We start from the raw sequence: 18,471 nt of genomic DNA, 5'->3' as shown, positions 1-18,471 counted from the left end.
TGTGACATGCACATCTTTGACGCTATTGTTAGATTTGGTATTTTTGTCAGTTTTGTCGTTGCCATCTTCAAACGAACGTGAACAATTGCGCCCTGATAAAATCTGAATATGGCCCTAGTTTATGAGATGAACCCTCAAATATATTGGTTTGACATTAGGCGTTTTTGAATATAAGTTTTTAAAGACATGTTTATCGAATCCTGAAAGATGTTTTGATGAAATTATGAGGTGCGAACCTATAATAGCCTACAAGAGCAAATATTTGCTGTCAGGAAGGGTAATAGTGCTTTTATAGGCTAATTTCATGACACGTTAACATCTCACTTGTCACCAACATATTTCTTCTTAAGATATTATCTCTCTCACGTGGATTTACTTTGCAACCACATTTTAGAGTGCGAGCTGGCAGAAGTCGCTTTATTTAGTTTGTGGCAATATTTCTAAGAGTCTGTTATGATGCCCCATTTGATGGTGAAAGAGTTCAATGTTTCACTCACTAAATGATAAGCGACACTCTAAGATACTGAAGAATGGGCAATTTACTCGGCAATGGGCTACATGAACGTGTAGCGTGCCACTGTCTTCATGAGTTGTTTGTGATTAATTTATTTTTAGGGGAGCTATATCCATCAACTCGCTCTTAGTTTAGCATTCAGTTTCTATGAGAACTGAGGTCACTCCGTCATTGAAAATAAGCTGTGTGTTCAAATTTGTTTTACGAGATTAAACTGTAAAATCTGTGCTGCATCTCAGAACACCTGCAGATATGACCGATGTGAGGTAAAATTGGGTGAATGTGGGTGGTAAAGAGGGAACATTGGCAAAATTAGATATTCACAACTGCACCATACTGCTGTCTCAATAAATAGTAAGTCCATAAGAAAATAGTAGCCTATATGATATCTCCATTTCTTTCATGTTTGAACATTCTATTCTATTACATTCTATGTGCATTAGTGAACGATTCTAAAGATGCACATTTTATTGCTGCTTTAGACCTTTCTGATAGCAAGCACTATACTGCACAAATAAAGCTGTGGCATATCTGTCTCTGTTGGTCTGTTACACATGTCTTGACCTTTAATTGTTGACCTTTACATGTTTCAGCTATAAATGCAATGGTCAGAATATAGATATAATTGTTTTAAAAACATGAAAGTTAACAGGATATTTTGGATGCAATCAGATAATCCTTCAATAAATGATGCATGTTCTGATCGCTGGCCACAGTAATAGCAACACTAGAGTTAGCACCACTATTTGTGAACCATTTGTGAAAGTGTGCAAAGGACAGATAAAACATTGGTGAATTTGTGCCATTGTTGGGACCTTTCATGAGGCGACACCATTGCATCTTTAAAAATTGGGAATTCAATCTAGAGCATGGTCAGCATTTTCAGGCCATGTCATCTAAGAGAGGTCAAAGCTGTGCATACATACTAATTGTTATATTTAGAAGCAATAACTCACACATTTATTTAGGAAACATTATTCTGTTCTGTTTTTAGGACCTGTTGCATGTCTGTCAACACATCTAAACATGTCATCCCAATCTGCTATTCCCATTGCAAACCATAATTACCCTCCCTAGTAGATGTGTCCACATTAACTAATTTACACAGTAGCGAGGTTAGACTCTAGGGCCCTCCTGCTCCAAGTCATCTGATGTAAGAATCGGCAACCTCCTATCAGGCTGCTGAAATTCCCTGACCAATAAAACATGTCTGTCCTCAGCAGTTTCCATGCAGGGGTAGGGTATTCATGTCTAAGCACTAAAATAAAAAATGAAAATTTGTGGACATGGGCAATAGCAAGAAAAAGGATGAAAACCTTGTGGCTCTGGGGTTATTTGTTTTTCCATTACTCTTGTTGTACAACATTCCCATCTCACAAAAGTATCCTGGATGAGCCACTTTTCCAAGCCTGGCAAGTTTTGTGGTGCATTCAGAAGATAGTTTCAGTTGAGGGGAAAAGATGAATAAACGACCCACTGAACTTTCAAGACCATACATCTGAGTCCTGAGGCAATATTATAATTGCGTATCTTGATGACTTAACAACACAATAACTTAAGTAATGAATGACAATAACACATGCAACTTGGTCTTTTACTGTTTTGCACATAAGAGGAGATACTTTTGCTTGTCTTTGCTGTCAGATGAGGGAACCTATGGAAAGTGTTCACAATTAGACAAGTTTTGTGTTTTCCTGAAACTTCTCACTTCTGCTTTTGACAACATCAGTGGTGTCTACCTTTTGAGCATGTGGTGAGCTTGTCAGATTCAGAAATAGCCTCCATGGTTAGTGTGCATATGTTAGAGCAATTCTTCGTTGTATAGTCTTTTTTAAGCACCAAGCTTATCTTGTTCAGAGCAGCATCTAGCTGGCCTTGCGCTCCTTACCACCAACCCTGAGTTGCAACCCTCCCCCCACCTGTTCTCTGAAAAACAACTTCACCATAACTGTGAATTTTTTTATTTTCAAATGAGCACTCCCCTGTTCACCAAAGAGTTTAGACAAAAAGACAATGACAAGCAAATTTAAACTATCTGCAAAACATTAGGGATTTGTTCATATCAGTATACCTATAATAATACAGAAAGGGAAAAAAGCTTTTTTTAATCAAAGTTATCGACTTGTACTATGCCATGCATTTACTTATGACTAAAAGCATTTCTTCACACTATTTAATTTGATTTGCACCCTTCTGTCACATGTTTGGTAAACCTGAGATATGGTATGCATTTTATGCAGATTGGAATTTTAATGTATTTTTTCCTTCTGCTCATCTTTCACCTAAGGAGCTGGGCTAACACGCAATAGCCAGAAAAAGGGTGAATTCCTCACCTTTGTGCCCTTAAGCAAGGCACCTTACCCTGAGTTGATCTGGGGAGGCCCTTGTAATAATTTACCTATGTATAAGTCACTGTGAATAAATAAGTAAAATATGTATATGCTTGTATGCACATACCTTTATTCAAATGTCCCAAAAAAAGAATTTCGTACAAAATAATATCTATTATTAATAGTTTGTGCTTGCCACACATCTATATGTTTAGAACCCTTGCTATCTTGTGGAAGGTTACACCACTGGCAGTGGTATAAAGATGTTTGTGGGATGGGTAGCCTATATGCCACTCTCTACACCCAGAGAGCTTTACAAATTATCAACACATAAAGGCCTCAAGACTAGAAGTCCAAGTGAGAATAGTCTGTGGGGTTGAGACCACACAGGAAAATTATTTAAATTATGTTTTATGCTAGGCCTACAGGGCCTACAGTCATAATTCTACCTTTGGTGTGACATTCAGCCTACATCAATCGAAGCAGTACCACTGGGTGGCCTGTGTGAGCTTTAATCTGGACATTCAGTGCATTTGCACAACACAAACAGTCCCACAATATACACACAAGTCGTCCTGTCAAAAAGCACAGAGGCAGGGTCCTTAAGTCCCAATGATAAAGAAATACGAAACCAACACACCAACTAGGCCTACATCACTTCATGGTCTTAATGAACATGGATTTCAGAATAGTAAAGTCCCCAAGAATTGCTTTTCAAATGATATTATATTCCCTCTAGGCTAACTAAATGTTTCTTCCTACATTACGCAGCCTAAATGAATGTGATGAACGGATTGCTCAGCAATGTGAGGGTGCAGGCTCTTGGAGTGTCACCATAGCAACCACTGAAAAGTTAATTGGATTCAGAGAAGAGAATGAAAGCACATGCCTCACCACCCCGAATTCCCAGAGCCTCCATGTTTTTAACCCATCTAATAATAATAGCAAACATGCATCCAACATTGCTTTGGTTTCGGACAAATTGCGGTGATGCATTTATCAACACTTCCATGACGCATGGCTAAAAGGGTTATCACAATCTATAATTTTGTCCACAAGCATTATAACTTAAAGAAAAGACCATTTGCCCCGAAACTCAGGAAATTTACATCGACTAGGCTACATATCAAGTCTATTAGAACGAACTAGAGATAGCCTATTGTCTTAATTAAATGAAAAAGCTAGCTGTGCATGTGCCTGTGGATATTTTGTTGCAGAGTTGGCAAAAAGCTAAATAATGATGAAAGGGGTCACAACAAATGATAGTCTAACTATGTTGTCATAACTTTTAACATCTTTCCTGAGAGTTAGACCTCTCTGGGACGAGCAAGTCGTCGCATTGTGTCAGAGAATCCGAGTGAAAAGTCCATTGTTGCACTGCGAAGTTTTTAATCTGGGGATTTTAAGAACATCACATGCTCAGTCTGAGAAGTGACGGACCTCTATACAAATGCACATTCCAAAGCTCGTTTCTCCTCTCTTTAGCTGTTTTCTTTCGTACAACAAAATGGAAATCTATTAACCTACGAAAAGACTGAAGAAACCCAAGCGCTACAACTCCACAGCGGACACCTGCGTCACCATTTTGAGGAGTTTTTCGCTGGAGGGACCAACTTTGTTTTTCGGGCGAAGGCGAATTGCTTCAGCATTTCTGAGGATTTATTGCACCCTAAAATGACGTACACGTATAGCCAACGATCTTTAATGGTGCTTGCTCTATTAGGGGTCCTGTCTGCCATTATGTCTTTACTATCAGTCTTCTTGATTTTCCAACTTCAGTCACAACAAACGGGTGTCAAGGAATCTACGTCGCCTATCGTTCCCGTTGAAGTTGCAGTTGTTCTCCTGCCGGTTTCAACAGTTCTTACTGCCTTGTCTTTGACACTAAACCTGAGTTCTGTGGTGGTATGCCTCCTGCATAGCTATTTCACCGCTGAGATTTGCAGAGGGGAAGAAGACACGGAGAGGTAGTCTAACATTTGTTTAATTACATACGCAGTGTCTGACTATACTCTGTGTATTCAGGCCTCATATAGCCTACTCAGTTCTGGGAAACAATGTTTTGATAACTTTATTCAACACTTTACCCAAGTCAAAATAATACTCAGTTAGGGGGCATGCAGTAACCTAGTGGGTGACCCCAAAATGTCAATGCGACCCCTCATTCAAACTGAATACAATTCTCATTGGTCTTATCATTCATGACCAAACGACCTTCCACACATTTAACAGAACAGGCTTGTGAGTGTTTGCATAGAATTAGAGTAGGCTAAAACGTATGCACTGTAATGGGCAGTTGTAAAATAATAATCTGATGCATGTGGTCCAAAAATGATAACTGTAAATGTAATTTGCACAACCTTTTCTGCCTCTGTAGAGCTGACTGGTTTCTGTTTGACAGTCGAGCTGTGCGGCATGTGGCCATTGGTTTATTTTGTCTTGGTGTGTCCGTCTATCTAGCAGGTAAGCGAAACACATTGTTTGTTCTCATATAAATGTGTGCTTTGGTCAATTTGACCACCATCATAACCTGTGAATAGCTGTGTGATTGTGACACTCTTTTCAAACCTTGAATCTGAAAGAGTAGCTGACTTGGAGAGCTTCTCACAAAAGTAGTTTTAATCATCAATAAACAAATTTCTCATTCATACCAAGCATTAAAACCAATATTATGATAGATCACAAAAAAGAATGAAGGATAAAGAATAAAGGATAAAGTTAAGCTCATTGAAACATTTCTGTGCGTCAGTCAGCACCTGCAGGCTAAGGTCTGGTCAAATTCCTTGAGAGCACTATGCACGACTGAGAACAATTCCTTCTTTTATAGACATCCCTAAACAGACATGCTAATGGCATGCCTGGCAGAGTGACAGGGTTTCCCCTTGTGGGGAGGACCTGTTTGAGGGGTCCTGATCTGCTGATGTAGTGGCAGCACCCTCACAAGATGAAGGGACAGGGAGCCTTTTACAACCTCCCCAACCTCCAAAGCGCAGAATGAGAAGGCCGCCGTTTTACATTCCCGGTCCGTGTTTCTCCCCCACTTCTTTTGACACTGCAGACTCCACCGCTCTCTTCCTACAAAAGAGTTAACACAACAAAAACAGCCTAAATTAGTGTTTTTCGCAGTGCCAAGGGTACCTGAGGTTAAGCAACTCAAATTTTTTGACGGTGTATATTCTTTGTTTTGCAGCCATGTCCATTTATATGCTGTTGGTGTTTGAAAACGAGACAGGCATCGCCAGCGTGTGTGTCCTGTCCTCGGGAGTACTCGTACTGCTAATCATAGTGGCTCACTCCCTGGCACGGGCGGCCCGCACCGCCCGACAGTACCACAGCGAGCACCCCCACGCCATGTACCAGAACGAGCCCGAGAGCAGCCCCGGTGTCCACCCACCTGAGCTGGGCCACGTGGACAAAGTCAGGACCCAGCGCAGCCAGTCCATCCTGCAGCGCCAGCTGTCCTACCCTCCCTGCCCTAACGTTAAACAGAAGCAGCAGTACGCTTCGTCCAGCGGGATGCCGAGCCACGCCAGCGAGAAAGAGAGCTACAGCGGCAGTGGGGGAGCAGCGCCGCGCATGCACCGGACCCTGTCTGCAGAGTCCGGACTGCTCCAGTCCCCGTCCAAGCCCTGGAACGGGATCAACAGTGAGATGAGGACTGTGTTGGCACGGAAGTCAGGTGCTATAAGCAAGGACTCCACTCTGGTATGACCAACACTGACCAAGTGGTCAGCACAACCAGGGACAGCCTGTATCCACGGATCAGTAGTTCCATCTGCCAGCAACACATCACATGAAGAGGGTCACTTCATGAATGCTGTATAATGTATCATATGCTTTGTCTGTCTGTCTTACTTAAGGAAAGTATGAGGAGGTTATTACCTTAACACTTACGGTTACACACCACTGACAATGCTAAATGGGTAATGTGGATTCCCCATGCACCACTTCTCTAACTGTTGACCGCTGAACCAGATAAATGCTCTCATTTGATATTTTTGTATTGTTATATTAACTTATTAGTTCATGACATATTAGTTATGTCACTTTCCATACCGACTGAAATAATTTCTAATAAATAGAATTTTTTTAACAGTCTATTTGGAAACTGGTTTGTTTAAATACAATAATTAGGCATAACAATTAATTTGTTAACTACAAGGCCTAAAGGAACCATTTAACCCTAATTGGATTGAAACTGTTATCAAAGTGTGTATGACCCTTTGGTCTAGTAGATATAAACATTAAAAACAGCACTGAGCTCTAAAATATGACCAAACACACACAGACCAACTGAACTTGTATTTGGTCCACCACTTGATAAAGACCTATTAGATCTGAGATATGTGGGCAGTGATAAAACTGGCAAACTAACTACAAAATCAGTTGACAAGTTCACTCACTCAGCCTACTAAGCAGCCTACTAAGCAGCCTGTTACAATGGCAAGGAATACTAGCCTATGGTTTTGCTCTATTTTCACTTGAAAAATCTCTGAAAAAAGATTTCATTTGTTTAACAATGTAAGCCCACTTTACAGTTGAACAATGTTTTAAGCATCTTTGGTATTTTTTTATATGGCAGATTATGGACATGTAAGGAGGTGGGGGAGAAACTGGTCTTACTGTTTGTCAACCAATTACGTTTTCAGACCTACATTGAACTTTGAGCAATACTAGATATTGGTTTTGTCTGGGGCCTGATATGTATGGAAAGAGACTAAAATAGGTCTTCAACTGATGGCAAATAGGACTCCGAATGGCTTTTGAATTAAGACATACTGCTCAATATGCCTACAGAGGAGTAGTAAAGTTTCTCACTGGTGAGTTCATTGTGATTAAGGGACACTAACCTTGGACACAGTTTCCCACTGCTGGTCAGTGATCAGGAGGCAGAAGATGGGGAAGGGTCAAGGGGATGAGGAGTGGGGCTTACATCACTAATGTGTCATCACACACACATGAAAACAAACAGAAACATGACAATAAATGAAATAGAATGAACAGAATGAAGGGGGGGGGGGGGGGGGGGGGGGTCAAGGAACTGATGGTGATGTCAGGTAAAAAATGCTGCCATATCATATATGAAAGATAACAGAACGAATAAAGGACCAACAGAATGTGATAGAAAAAAAATGAGATTACGTTTTTCTCTGATAATGTCCTTTGCTTACAGTTTTACAAGGGGTGATGTGCATTCTGTCTGAGTGATAAATTATGTGAATTATGACCTCTACCTGCGGCCTTGGGTATTGTTTATCTGCTCTTTCATAGAGATGGTCTGACGGAGCAATCCCTCTATGCTTTTGAAGTAGAGACTGCTGTTGGTCATGCTTTTTACAGCACTGTGGAGAAAAAAAAGTGAGAATCTAAGGCCTAGAGAAATTACACTCTAAAAAGCAACATGTTTTTTGGTGACCCTTTAGTTTAATCCTCAATATATTACCTGCATGCATACTCCACTGTATAGATGGCCCCTTGACTTTGCTCTTCCCAGCTTTGCATATCCGACTGAAAAGGGAAAACAAAAAAAGGAGATGGCTTCATCAATTTGGAATGATGTAGCAGGCTAACGTTAATGCTAAACAGCAAGACAGTGACATTTAATAGGAATTCCCTTGTGTAAAATATATGCTGGTTAGAATAAACAGGTCTGTCAGTATGCACAATGAGGAGAGGCACGAAGAGTAAATAAAAATAAAAAAGACGACATGAAACTCACTTTGTGTTGCACTAGCTCTGGCAGCGACCTCCTGACATGCTCCTGCAATCTGTACAGCGCCACAGACGGTTCATTGGCCAAAACGTACATGCTCTCTGTGAATTTATCCGTCACTGGAATAGATAACAATTACATTTTAGTTGGATGACTTACTGTAAAATATATCGTAGCCTATCATATAGCAACTGCAATTGGTAAGTAGGTCTACTGTCAGCTGACTGACTGCTAACGTTAGCCGTTATGTTGGGTAACAGACTAGCAGCATCGGCAAATATAACATTATGACAGCTGTTTATAATGGTTATTGTATATGCACCTCTTTTAACTTTGAGCTGCATTTCCTGGTCATCCATTTCGACAAATTAGACGCCCCTGGCTTCTTGGCAGCAATGTCGGTCTATTTTGTTTTCTTTCTGCCCTTTAAAAATGGGTCCGTTCATCCGCAAAGGCTGTGAACGTATAGTTCCTAGGTGTAAATGTTTGACCATAACAACAGTTACGTTAAACTTATTACATCGCCCGTTACATTACAGTGTCTTAATTAATGTCTTACATTAAGACTACAGGAATTTCCGATTTGTATTACTAATGCATTAGACTTTTTGTCTCACGTAAAGAATCGTCAAATGCATCATGGGAATGTGCATGTTTTGTTTCACTTTTGATAAGCATCCCTCCCTCTCTGGAGTAACCGAATGAAACGTCGGATAAAATTTGTACATGTCGAAGACCCTTTTTAATAGTAGCCTAGGCTATTGCAATGTATGCTGAAGCGGTAAGAATCATTTGTTAAATGTAGTTTATAGACCACCGGTAACAAAGCTTGAGAGTGCGATGGATTCAACATAGGCTAGTTCGTTTTCACTCAACTTTAATTAGGCCTGTTGGAGTAGATCCAATGTAGCCTAATTTCCTTAACATTTAAGATAATGGTTTCAGTAGATGTTATTTACAGTGGAGCAAATGTAAGACATCATTAAGAATGCCAGAGTAAACCAAGCAAACCAGAGTAAACCAAGCAGTCTGACACAAGTTCCTGTATTCTTCTTACATCGACCTTAATTGACATCTATCCTTAGGTATCATGGACAAAGATGGTGTGCTCACAAACTCAACTTTAACAAATAGACAACGCGGAAACGAAGCTACAGTTCGACCAGCTACTTTGGACAGTAAGTTTTTAAGGTGGTGAGATGTAGCCTATACTGAGAAACTCCTGCACTGAACATGAACCCTGCTGTGACTTAAAACCAAGAAAAGGGGCTCAATGGTTACAACAATTGAATTTATAGGTTATTAAAAAAGAGCAAATGTTATGTAACTTGACATATATATTTATTTAAAATAATGTAAATACTGTTACTGAGGTGTAGTAAATACCGTCACTGAGCACTGACCCACTGCTAAAGCCTTTATCCTTTGTATTCCTCCAGACCTCTCTATACACCAGTTGGCAGCACAAGGTGACATTTCACAAGTGGATATCCATCTTACCAAAGGTAAGGTGTTGTATGCTCTAACACAAAGACCACTTGTGACTAATATCGAATGCAGTTGACCTGGCTGGTTCATGTCCTTTTAGATGGTGCCTTGCTGAACAGCACTGATAAGCGTGGATACACTCCTCTTATGTGGGCTGCAGCTTTTGGTGAAATTTCCATGGTAAAATTCCTTATGGAAAAAGTAAGTGAAGTATGTTGGTTCAGAAAGGAAGTATTGCTTTGTTATGAAATCATATCAATTTAGTAAGTGCTTTTCTTGTATTTCATGTGAAGGGGGCAGATCCCAAAGTTCTTGCACGCGAGCGGGAAAGTGCCTTGACTTTAGCCAGCTCTAGAGGCTATGCTGACATTGTTACTCTTCTTCTGAAAAAGGGCGTTGATATAGACTCTTATGATTGGGTAAGACTGTTTTTCCCTTCCACATACTTATCTGCTTACACATGACATTTTTGAGTGGCACATATTCCTTCATTTTTCAAACCCTAATCTTCAAACTCCATGTACCTAGAATGGAGGCACTCCCCTTTTGTATGCTGTGAGAGGTAACCATGTGGGGTGCGTAGTTGCCCTTTTAGGTGAGTATACTTCATTTACCTCCAACTGATATAAATGTCAATGATGTACTGTAGCTTCCACAATTGTTTGAGGTAAGCGTGCACTTACTATTGTCATTCTAGCTGGTGGTGCTGATCTCACCTTTGAGGCAGATTCTGGGTATAACCCAATGGACTTGGCTGTCGCTTTGGGGCACAAAGAAGGCAAGTGCATGAAATATGCTTTCACTGGAATTGCGTTCATCCATTCTTCACATGAGCCTTTTAGTAAACACCTATCGAGTGTCATGCAAGCAGCTACAGTTCTACACGCTGGGGACATGTTCATACCCCCAGAATGTTGCACTGTAGCTGCCTGGGTACTCTAGCTGTTGCCTGCAGCAACTCGAGCTTGCTAGAACTGATTGTTTTCGTTTTTTTTTTTGTACTGACAGTAGTCAGTGACCTCGACAAACAGATCTTTGTGAAAAATCGCCGGGATTCTTTAAGTATAATGCTATTTTTCCTTACAGCTCAAAAGGCCATTGAGGATCACATTCTGAAGTTACTAGGTTTCAAACCCAAAAATGAAAAGACACCATCATTTGTGGACTCGAGGGTAGTGGATGGGCAGCTACAGCACTGACTGAGACTGGAAGGAGGAATACAAGCAGGGACCAATAACCATAACCAAAATACAAAACTTGTGTTTATTTTATTTTTCTATGATCAGCTTGGTTTTAAAGTTGGCCTTGGAGGTGAAAAAGATGTGTACATTTTGTTTTTAAATAATAAAGGCACTCTTGATGGGTGATTATTTTACCATAACAGTTTCTAGCATTGTTTTTTTTTTTCATGCTGTAGATACGGCAAAGAACTTTCGTTGGGGTAAAAAAAAATCTGTGTTGTTATTTTACTGTAGTACTTCTCTTCCTTAAACAATCATTGCATTCTTTCTCCCAGGATATCCAAAGAGTAAATAATTATTCTTCCAAAAAAGTCAGCACTGTTTTCAAATACTATTTTTATCTTGTGCACTGGGGGGGCCTCCTGAATGGGAAAGCTGTGGGTGAGGAGTTAAGGAGAGGATAAACACAAGGACAGTGCCAGCCCAGCATGTGTGGCTTTCTGGCTAAGAACAGAACCAGTGTAGACAAAAATCGTTGGCCTACTGCACAACCAATCGACTAATGCATTCCCAATTGAACTGATCTGTCAAATTCAAAAAGTGTTTCATTTTCAAGCTATATGGAAGTAGGGCATCCCATTCACAACCTGTAGTAGGGCATCCCATTCACAACCTGACTTGCATGTGTATTTCTTTAGATAAGTAAAATCAAATGTGATTAATATTTACCTAAAGCTACAAATTGTAAAATGTAAAACCGCCATACAAAACAAAACAGCCAATATGACACAAAATAACTTTTGTCAAGGTAGGCCATAAGGATATTTGTAGTGAGTTGTCATCCTCTGGATAAAAGTCTGTGATCTGAGCAAAGTCGTTCTTCTGTAGGCAACCTGATAGGAGAAAGCACACACAGTGTAGGTTAGTGGGAGTAGCCCATGTAAGAATTCCACTGACAAAACATCTGTAACCACTGTTGTTAAAGATAGCCTGATCTACCTACCTTGTAATCTGCACGTCCTCCCTGAAAATCCACCCTGAAACTGTACTTTTACCTCGGTCACCCGCACACTATGAGGGAATTCCAGTAAGACCCATTGAGAATCGCCCTGTCACCACAGATATAGCCTACTTATTACTTTGTTCACCCATTGATTCAGAGTCTGCAACAGTTGATATAATTGCATGAAAGCCATGAGAAGCAGCAGAGTAAAGAAGCCCGTCTTTACTCTGCAAGCAGCCTACCTGATCTGAATTCCAGCATGTCTCTTCGTTAGAATCAAACATGTACTTCTTCCCAAACTGTTTGACATCTCGGTTCAAAACTGAGCTCACTCTGTTAAACCAGGGGTGAAAATAGTTAAAAATTCATCGCCTCATATTCTTCACCTCTCGCTGGATATAAAAAAAAAAGCACAACAGTGTCTTATCAACCAATAACTGAATGACTAAACTACTTAAGGAATTCATAGAGTAGCCTAGAGGCCTATCAGTGACATATTGAAACAAACCAACTTAATTTGGAAAGGTAAGATGAAGCCATGCAAATATAAAGGTTTTTTTTTACTAGTGTGCATGCATGCCCTTCATTCCCTGTCTTCTTCGGAAAGCCCCCTGCCTCTCCTAATTCTTCAGCACGTTTTTTTTTTTTTGTAATAATAACAACAAGTCCAAGAGTAGCTTCCATCAGCTGAGAATTATTTCCCATCTCAAACCCTCTTTGTCTCCAAAGGACTTAGAAACAGTAATTCATGCATTTGTTACATCCCGGTTAGATTATTGCAACTGCCTCTATCTTGGTCTCCCCCACTCCCAACTTTCTCGTCTGCAATTAGTACAAAATGCAGCTGCTAGGTTGCTTACTGGCACCAAGAAATACCAACACATCACCCCTGTACTGGCCTCCTTACACTGGCTCCCCATTAGTTTTAGGGTCCACTTCAAAGTCCTTCTGATTTGTTTATAAGGCACTGCATGGGTTGGCTACCTCATATATTTCAGACCTCCTCCATCCCCTCTCAGCATCCAGGTCACTTAGATCTGCCGATAAGGGTCTTCTCTCTGTGGCCCGCACCCGCCTCAAGCAAAGAGGCGATAGAGCTTTTGCGGTAGCAGCCCCACGTCTGTGGAATTGTCTGCCCCCAGATGTTAGACTGTCTCCCTCCATCACCACTTTTAAATCAAGACTAAAGACCCACCTTTACTCCTTGGCATTCCCTGCTTCCTAGCTGTCCATCTCTCTCCTCTCTTCTTCATATTCAAGTGTCTTCCGTACTGTTGCTATTTATTTGTTTAGGGCTGTCTATTTGTCTATTGTATTTCTGTATTTGTCTTGCTTACTTTCTCTGTGCTTGCCTTTTATGTTTTGCTTGTTCTGATTTGCTTTTATTTTCTATTTTTAGCCATATCGTCTGTACAGCACTTTGGTCAGTGGAAACTGTTTTAAATGTGCTCTATAAATTAAATTTACTTACTTACTTACTATGAGTTGGTATAATCTAAAAGCCTATATGTTGGGTCATGTTCATGAAAAATATAGCCTTATAGGCTATGTATTCAGTAAAAACCCTTTCTTTCTGCATGGTTTCATTGATCTTTCCATATTAAGTTGGTTTGTTTCAGTGTTGTCACTTAAGTAGGCTACTCCATGCGTTCCTTAATTAGTTTAGTCGTTCAGTTATTGGTAGATAAATAAGGCATCTTTGCGCTTTCGTTTGACAGTCGGATGCGCTCATCGTCAGTAACCCACACAGGCTACCGTAGCTGCCAACATGTTTTAAAACCACCTTGGGTCTTGATGCAAAGATCTCGTTGTCAGTTTAATTTAAAAATCATTACTACATCGGAGGAAGCGTAGAAGAAAAGTCAGCGTGAAAGGCATGTGTGGCGTTAGGGAGTGATATGTCAAAATGTGAGTTGACAGCCATGGTTTTGGTCTGCTCTCCTCTTTCCAGTAGCCTACTGCGTCCCGAAACTCAATCAGTGGTACGCAGGCTTAGGCTACTTTCATTCATGATTAAAACACATTTCAGTTAAAAGCTCATGCTGCATCATTGCTAGATGACTACAACACTATCGACATGATTTTAGATCTACAGCGCCCGTAAAGAACACGAAGTAGCCAAGGCAAATAAACCATGTTCTGCACATGCTTAGTAACCTACCCATCTCTAAGCATTTCACACATACATTTAACTGCATTTCCGTACCTGCTCTGTGTGTTATTGCATATCAGTGATACAGCCATTTTTGGATTCAGCATGTGGGACTGGGAGAACAATCACACCAAGGACCAAAACACATCCGCGTTCCCAGATTACAGGAACTGCCTTAGTTCGTTCGATCGCCCCCTATTGAACTGAGTCCATGTGGAATGAAGTAGGCTGGAGCATTTGCTGTAATGATCAGTGTAGCTGAAAGTAAAATGTGACAATACAATATTTATGTTCAGTGGGAAGAAACACATGGAAATATGTCTAGGTATGCTGATCTATACTCAATGTCTTTTTTCCTGCATGACTTACATTTCTATCTATACTCAATGTCATTTTTCCTGCATGACTTACAGAATAATTCCCTCCTGTAAAGAGTACCCCAGATCTATAGTTGAATCAGTCATTCAATTGGGATCACCAAATTAATTATTTGACCCCAATTAACTGCAAAATATCCCTTGAAATCCAAAGGTAAATATATATATATTTTTACAAAATCTAACACTCAAACTAAAACTATGGTGAAGCAATTGGGCAAATCTATCATTTCCTTTAGCATGTAAAAGGAATAATTTGGAGTCAAACATTGAAAGCTGAACACACATTCATACTATTTACCATATAGCCTTACCGATTTACAGATAAGAAATACAGATTAGCAGGCCTAAACCTTTGCTGCTCGTTGTGCATAATTATGTTACCCTCTCAGAGACCTCAAGATGGCAGTAATGGTCTATCCTTCTACCAGCATCAACAGCATTACCAGCTCCTCCCTCTCTTATTTTCATGCAACAGCGAGGAACAAATTCACAGATAAATAATTCACAGATATATTTCCTGAACAGAACTTTGAAAGTCTCTGTTTAAATATTGTCCATATATAGATGCATGCGATTTGTTTAATGTGCTTTTCCAGTACTGAAATCCTTTTGAGTGAACAGTTAACAATAGGCTTCATCTACATTGAGATAAATGTTGCAATGACCTTCAGTAGGCCGACTACAACACTTACACATTGTTGCTTAATGAGAGCTTGAGGGATTTGAGAGCATTTACTTTCCCTGCAAATGTGTGAAATAGGTTGCACAGACCATTTCAGTGGTAATTTACCCTTGAATGGACTAGTTGGATCATTTTAGTTTAAATCATTTCTTGTGACAGCTTAGTATTTACACAGTAAGGTGTCTTTGAATCACTCTCCACCACAAATTCCTTTTTTTTTTTTGATAGACTGCCTTCCATTCCACAGAGGAAGGATTGTCCAGGGGGTGTTTTTGGAAAGGGACAGGCAGTTTTTCAAGGTGATGAAAGCGGCCAGGCCGTCCTGGTTATGGTGTGCTGCCCACTGTGGATAATCAATAAGTCTGAATTACAAAACCTGATGAAACTGGGCTTGTGTGAAAATTGCAGAGGGTGCAGGTCTTTGGAGGACACCCCTCTCCTTGTTCTAAGATGCCCTGACATGACTGTAAGCTGCTGGAGTTCATAATAGTTTTAATCCTCAGAAGGAAAGTTTTTCTTTTGATGTTTGCCTGTGGAGTTTTTTATCCAGTTATGGGATAAGGAGTATACTGTATTTGACTCAGTGAGAGAAATTCTGTTCTGTCTGGCATCTCGGTAGAGGTAAATAAGCCGCCTGTCTGTGGTTGAATTTGATCCATTCCGAGGTTTATGAGCTGTAGCTACTTGAGCAGATTGTCCTGCTGCAGTGGATCATTAATCGTAGCTCTTGCTTAGGGAATGAGGCATCTCCCTCCACAAAAAAAGATGCCAAGCAAAATATCTTAACTTAAGAGTAGTACTCACCAAACACCGCTTTGCTACAGTAATGAACTGCCGATTACACTATTGACAGCTGTCAACTGAGTGCTGCAGTGTACACTTGAATGAGTCTTTTTTTTTATTGGTGAAACCGGACATATATGCGACTAGTTAGAGGAAGGCAATGCCGAGTAATTGCACACTTTCAATATTTAGCATTGAGACACTCAACATTTTAATAAGCAGAAAATGACCAGGAATGTCAGACACATCTGCTTGCACAGGAGCAATTAGGCGACTGAGTTTATGCTGTTCCTCACACGCCACATCCTCTGCTGGAATTTTATGCTCTAGTTTGAGTGAGGTTCTTAATTAAACCATTAAGCAGCAGAGCATTTTCACAATATGCTCCACTGCCTCCATTACTAGACACAATCTTTTGTAATTTGTTCACTTACAACCTCAAGCAGCGAGTTTCTGTCACGGTCGTCTGTTTCCTCGCATACCATCATTTGCATTATTTTGTCAGTGTTAAGAGAATAGTCACATGTGCATTACTGTTGCTGTGCGTTACAAGGAAGACTGATTGATGGTGGGGCATGGTTCCTTGTGTGAGTGATTGCCTATTCTTGCTGTTTCAAGTCTGGGAGCTGTGTGAGTGTAATGCTGATGAAATTAGTGGCTGATTCAAACTGAAACTTTCTGCAAGACTCTGATGACATGATTGCTTTGCGATTAGGGCTGAAATGGTGTTGACGTGTTCTGGTCTTCCAAAGAGAAAGAGAGAGAGAAAAAAAAAATCACTGACTTTCGGGCAAGCGAACCTCAACATTCCCCAGCAGATACCACACGGGTGCCAACCCCAAGTGCTCAATTATCACTCAAACATCCCTGCCCCCAGCAACACAGACCCGATTAGAGCCATTGAAATAATAAAAATAAGAGAGATGAGTAAGTTTGGAGGATTGGGGCCATGAGTCCCCCGTGATTAGTGTAGTCTGCCCCCCTGGCTGTCAGAGCCTGTACAGGAGAGCTGCATCAGCAAGGCTTATGAAGTGTGGCCACTCCGACTTACCACCTCACTTCCAACCAGCTTTAGGGCGAGGCACAAGACCTACCTCAGGACACGGACCTGAAACTCCAGACAAGTCTATGAGGATTGTGCTTGTTTTTTTGTTTTTTTTTCTCAACGAGGATTCCAGAACCTTTCCATCTCTGCCAGAAGGCATTAGCGCTAAACGAGCAGGCACAGCTTCAGCTCATGTTGATGATGTGACCGAGTGAAAAAATACCCCCTGCAGTATCCAGCACTCAGGGGACCTGTGTCAGTTTGAATGCTTAGTTGTGGTTTGACTAATTATTATAGGCTACAAATAGCAATGAGGATTCTTATGTGACTTTATTATGGCCGCTGTACCATGAGAGCGAGTGGACACTAGGCTAGTGTTTTTGTCCCCTCAACATTTTTCCCCTCAACTATTATTACTGAAATCTCACCAGTCCACACAAAACTTGGCATGGTTGTAGTCCAACAAGGCTGATACAGAATAAAATGTGTTTCTCTATATGCTTGCACCCCTTGAGGCTGGGTAGAGGCTCATAGCCCTTTCTGAGAAATTATGAAATTTGAATGGCAATGTCTCCCTGGAATGTAAGCGCTATAAGACCATATCTATTGTTAATGGAGCTTTATAAATCAATAACATTGAATTGAATTGATTTAACAGAGGCAGGCAAAAATAAATACAAAGTTTGACAACTCTGTAGTTCAGAGCTTAGCTCTTCCATTGATTCACTGGAACTTCAGTCAAAGCAGCAGAAGACTTTGTTGTCAAAAACAAAAACAAACAAAAACACTGCCTCTCAAAGGCATCATAAGTAAACACTGTTTCTAAACAGTTCCACTGCTCCTTAAATTCTGAAATTAATACGATTTCTCAACATATAAAACACTCAGGAGCAGTTGTCAACTATATTTTCCATATGGTACAGTAATTATTGAGAGCAAGTATTCAATGCAATTGTAAGCAAAAACCTCTAACTTCACCAACTCTCAATTCTGAAACATGTGTGCCCTGCTACAACCAATGAGCAGGTCAAAGCTACGTGCAGTACTTTTTGTACTTCCAGCATCAATAAACATATTTTTATACCAGGATCTAGCCCAGTGGTCACTCAATTTGAATGTTTGAAATGTGTAGCCTACAGTATGTTATTCTAAACCTTACATCCATACCCCACTCCTTGAATCCATGAATATGTCCACTCC

The 18,471-nt window shown here is 40.4% G+C and overlaps 4 protein-coding genes across 5 annotated transcripts; 2 read left to right on the top strand and 2 right to left on the bottom strand.

The window, feature by feature from the left end:
- The first annotated feature begins 4,509 nt into the window (after positions 1 to 4,509).
- Positions 4,510 to 6,833, top strand: tmem221 (transmembrane protein 221). The gene is made up of 3 exons (XM_076278778.1): positions 4,510 to 4,811; positions 5,222 to 5,307; positions 6,035 to 6,833. Exons 1-3 carry the CDS (start codon positions 4,519 to 4,521, stop codon positions 6,553 to 6,555), a joined length of 900 nt encoding a protein of 299 aa, XP_076134893.1. The 5' UTR covers positions 4,510 to 4,518; the 3' UTR covers positions 6,556 to 6,833.
- On the bottom strand, positions 5,446 to 9,125 carry borcs8 (BLOC-1 related complex subunit 8). Of its 2 annotated transcripts, XM_076278775.1 has the most exons (6): positions 8,880 to 9,125; positions 8,564 to 8,676; positions 8,288 to 8,352; positions 8,079 to 8,186; positions 7,695 to 7,781; positions 5,446 to 5,919 (listed from the first exon to the last, which is right to left on the bottom strand). In XM_076278775.1, the coding sequence occupies exons 1-5, from the start codon at positions 8,914 to 8,916 to the stop codon at positions 7,727 to 7,729; spliced, it is 378 nt and encodes a 125-aa protein (XP_076134890.1). In that variant the 5' UTR covers positions 8,917 to 9,125; the 3' UTR covers positions 5,446 to 5,919; positions 7,695 to 7,726. The 2 variants fall into 2 exon arrangements, with proteins under 2 accessions (XP_076134890.1, XP_076134891.1); XM_076278776.1 differs by lacking the exons at positions 5,446 to 5,919; positions 7,695 to 7,781 and having other exon boundaries at positions 8,075 to 8,186.
- A 103-nt stretch (positions 9,126 to 9,228) lies between these two features.
- Positions 9,229 to 11,426, top strand: rfxank (regulatory factor X-associated ankyrin-containing protein). The gene is made up of 8 exons (XM_076278773.1): positions 9,229 to 9,338; positions 9,643 to 9,735; positions 9,997 to 10,062; positions 10,146 to 10,246; positions 10,339 to 10,464; positions 10,574 to 10,640; positions 10,743 to 10,823; positions 11,132 to 11,426. The coding sequence occupies exons 2-8, from the start codon at positions 9,648 to 9,650 to the stop codon at positions 11,242 to 11,244; spliced, it is 642 nt and encodes a 213-aa protein (XP_076134888.1). The 5' UTR covers positions 9,229 to 9,338; positions 9,643 to 9,647; the 3' UTR covers positions 11,245 to 11,426.
- On the bottom strand, positions 11,290 to 14,528 carry nr2c2ap (nuclear receptor 2C2-associated protein). The gene is made up of 5 exons (XM_076278774.1): positions 14,436 to 14,528; positions 12,472 to 12,562; positions 12,230 to 12,335; positions 12,052 to 12,119; positions 11,290 to 11,663 (listed from the first exon to the last, which is right to left on the bottom strand). The coding sequence occupies exons 1-5, from the start codon at positions 14,486 to 14,488 to the stop codon at positions 11,541 to 11,543; spliced, it is 441 nt and encodes a 146-aa protein (XP_076134889.1). The 5' UTR covers positions 14,489 to 14,528; the 3' UTR covers positions 11,290 to 11,540.
- Positions 14,529 to 18,471: the final 3,943 nt, after the last annotated feature.

Source organism: Alosa pseudoharengus, unplaced genomic scaffold (assembly GCF_046254945.1).
Source record: "Alosa pseudoharengus isolate Yale_2024_CS ecotype anadromous, Long Island Sound unplaced genomic scaffold, YU_APseudo_1.1 YU_APseudo_1.1_scf_11, whole genome shotgun sequence".
Lineage (NCBI taxonomy): Eukaryota > Metazoa > Chordata > Actinopteri > Clupeiformes > Clupeidae > Alosa > Alosa pseudoharengus.
The sequence above is the reverse complement of the archived record's forward strand: the minus strand, read 5'-3'. Positions and strand labels throughout refer to the sequence as shown.

What these genes read in the sequence shown, in the direction of transcription:
- tmem221 (XM_076278778.1), top strand. Translation starts at nt 4,519, where the DNA reads ATGACGTACACGTATAGCCAACGATCTTTAATGGTGCTTGCTCTATTA. An exon ending in GGGGAAGAAGACACGGAGAG is followed by an intron (nt 4,812 to 5,221) that starts GTAGTCTAACAT and finishes CTGCCTCTGTAG; the next exon opens with AGCTGACTGGTTTCTGTTTG. An exon ending in TGTGTCCGTCTATCTAGCAG is followed by an intron (nt 5,308 to 6,034) that starts GTAAGCGAAACA and finishes TTTGTTTTGCAG; the next exon opens with CCATGTCCATTTATATGCTG.
- borcs8 (XM_076278775.1), bottom strand. Translation starts at nt 8,916, where the DNA reads ATGGATGACCAGGAAATGCAGCTCAAAGTTAAAAGAG. An exon ending in GCAGCTCAAAGTTAAAAGAG is followed by an intron (nt 8,677 to 8,879) that starts GTGCATATACAA and finishes TATCTATTCCAG; the next exon opens with TGACGGATAAATTCACAGAG. An exon ending in ACAGTGGAGTATGCATGCAG is followed by an intron (nt 8,187 to 8,287) that starts GTAATATATTGA and finishes TTTTCTCCACAG; the next exon opens with TGCTGTAAAAAGCATGACCA.
- rfxank (XM_076278773.1), top strand. Translation starts at nt 9,648, where the DNA reads ATGGACAAAGATGGTGTGCTCACAAACTCAACTTTAACAAATAGACAA. An exon ending in TCGACCAGCTACTTTGGACA is followed by an intron (nt 9,736 to 9,996) that starts GTAAGTTTTTAA and finishes GTATTCCTCCAG; the next exon opens with ACCTCTCTATACACCAGTTG. An exon ending in CGCTTTGGGGCACAAAGAAG is followed by an intron (nt 10,824 to 11,131) that starts GCAAGTGCATGA and finishes TTTTCCTTACAG; the next exon opens with CTCAAAAGGCCATTGAGGAT.
- nr2c2ap (XM_076278774.1), bottom strand. Translation starts at nt 14,488, where the DNA reads ATGCTGAATCCAAAAATGGCTGTATCACTGATATGCAATAACACACAG. An exon ending in CATGCTGGAATTCAGATCAG is followed by an intron (nt 12,336 to 12,471) that starts GTAGGCTGCTTG and finishes CTGTGGTGACAG; the next exon opens with GGCGATTCTCAATGGGTCTT. An exon ending in GAGGACGTGCAGATTACAAG is followed by an intron (nt 12,120 to 12,229) that starts GTAGGTAGATCA and finishes TTCTCCTATCAG; the next exon opens with GTTGCCTACAGAAGAACGAC.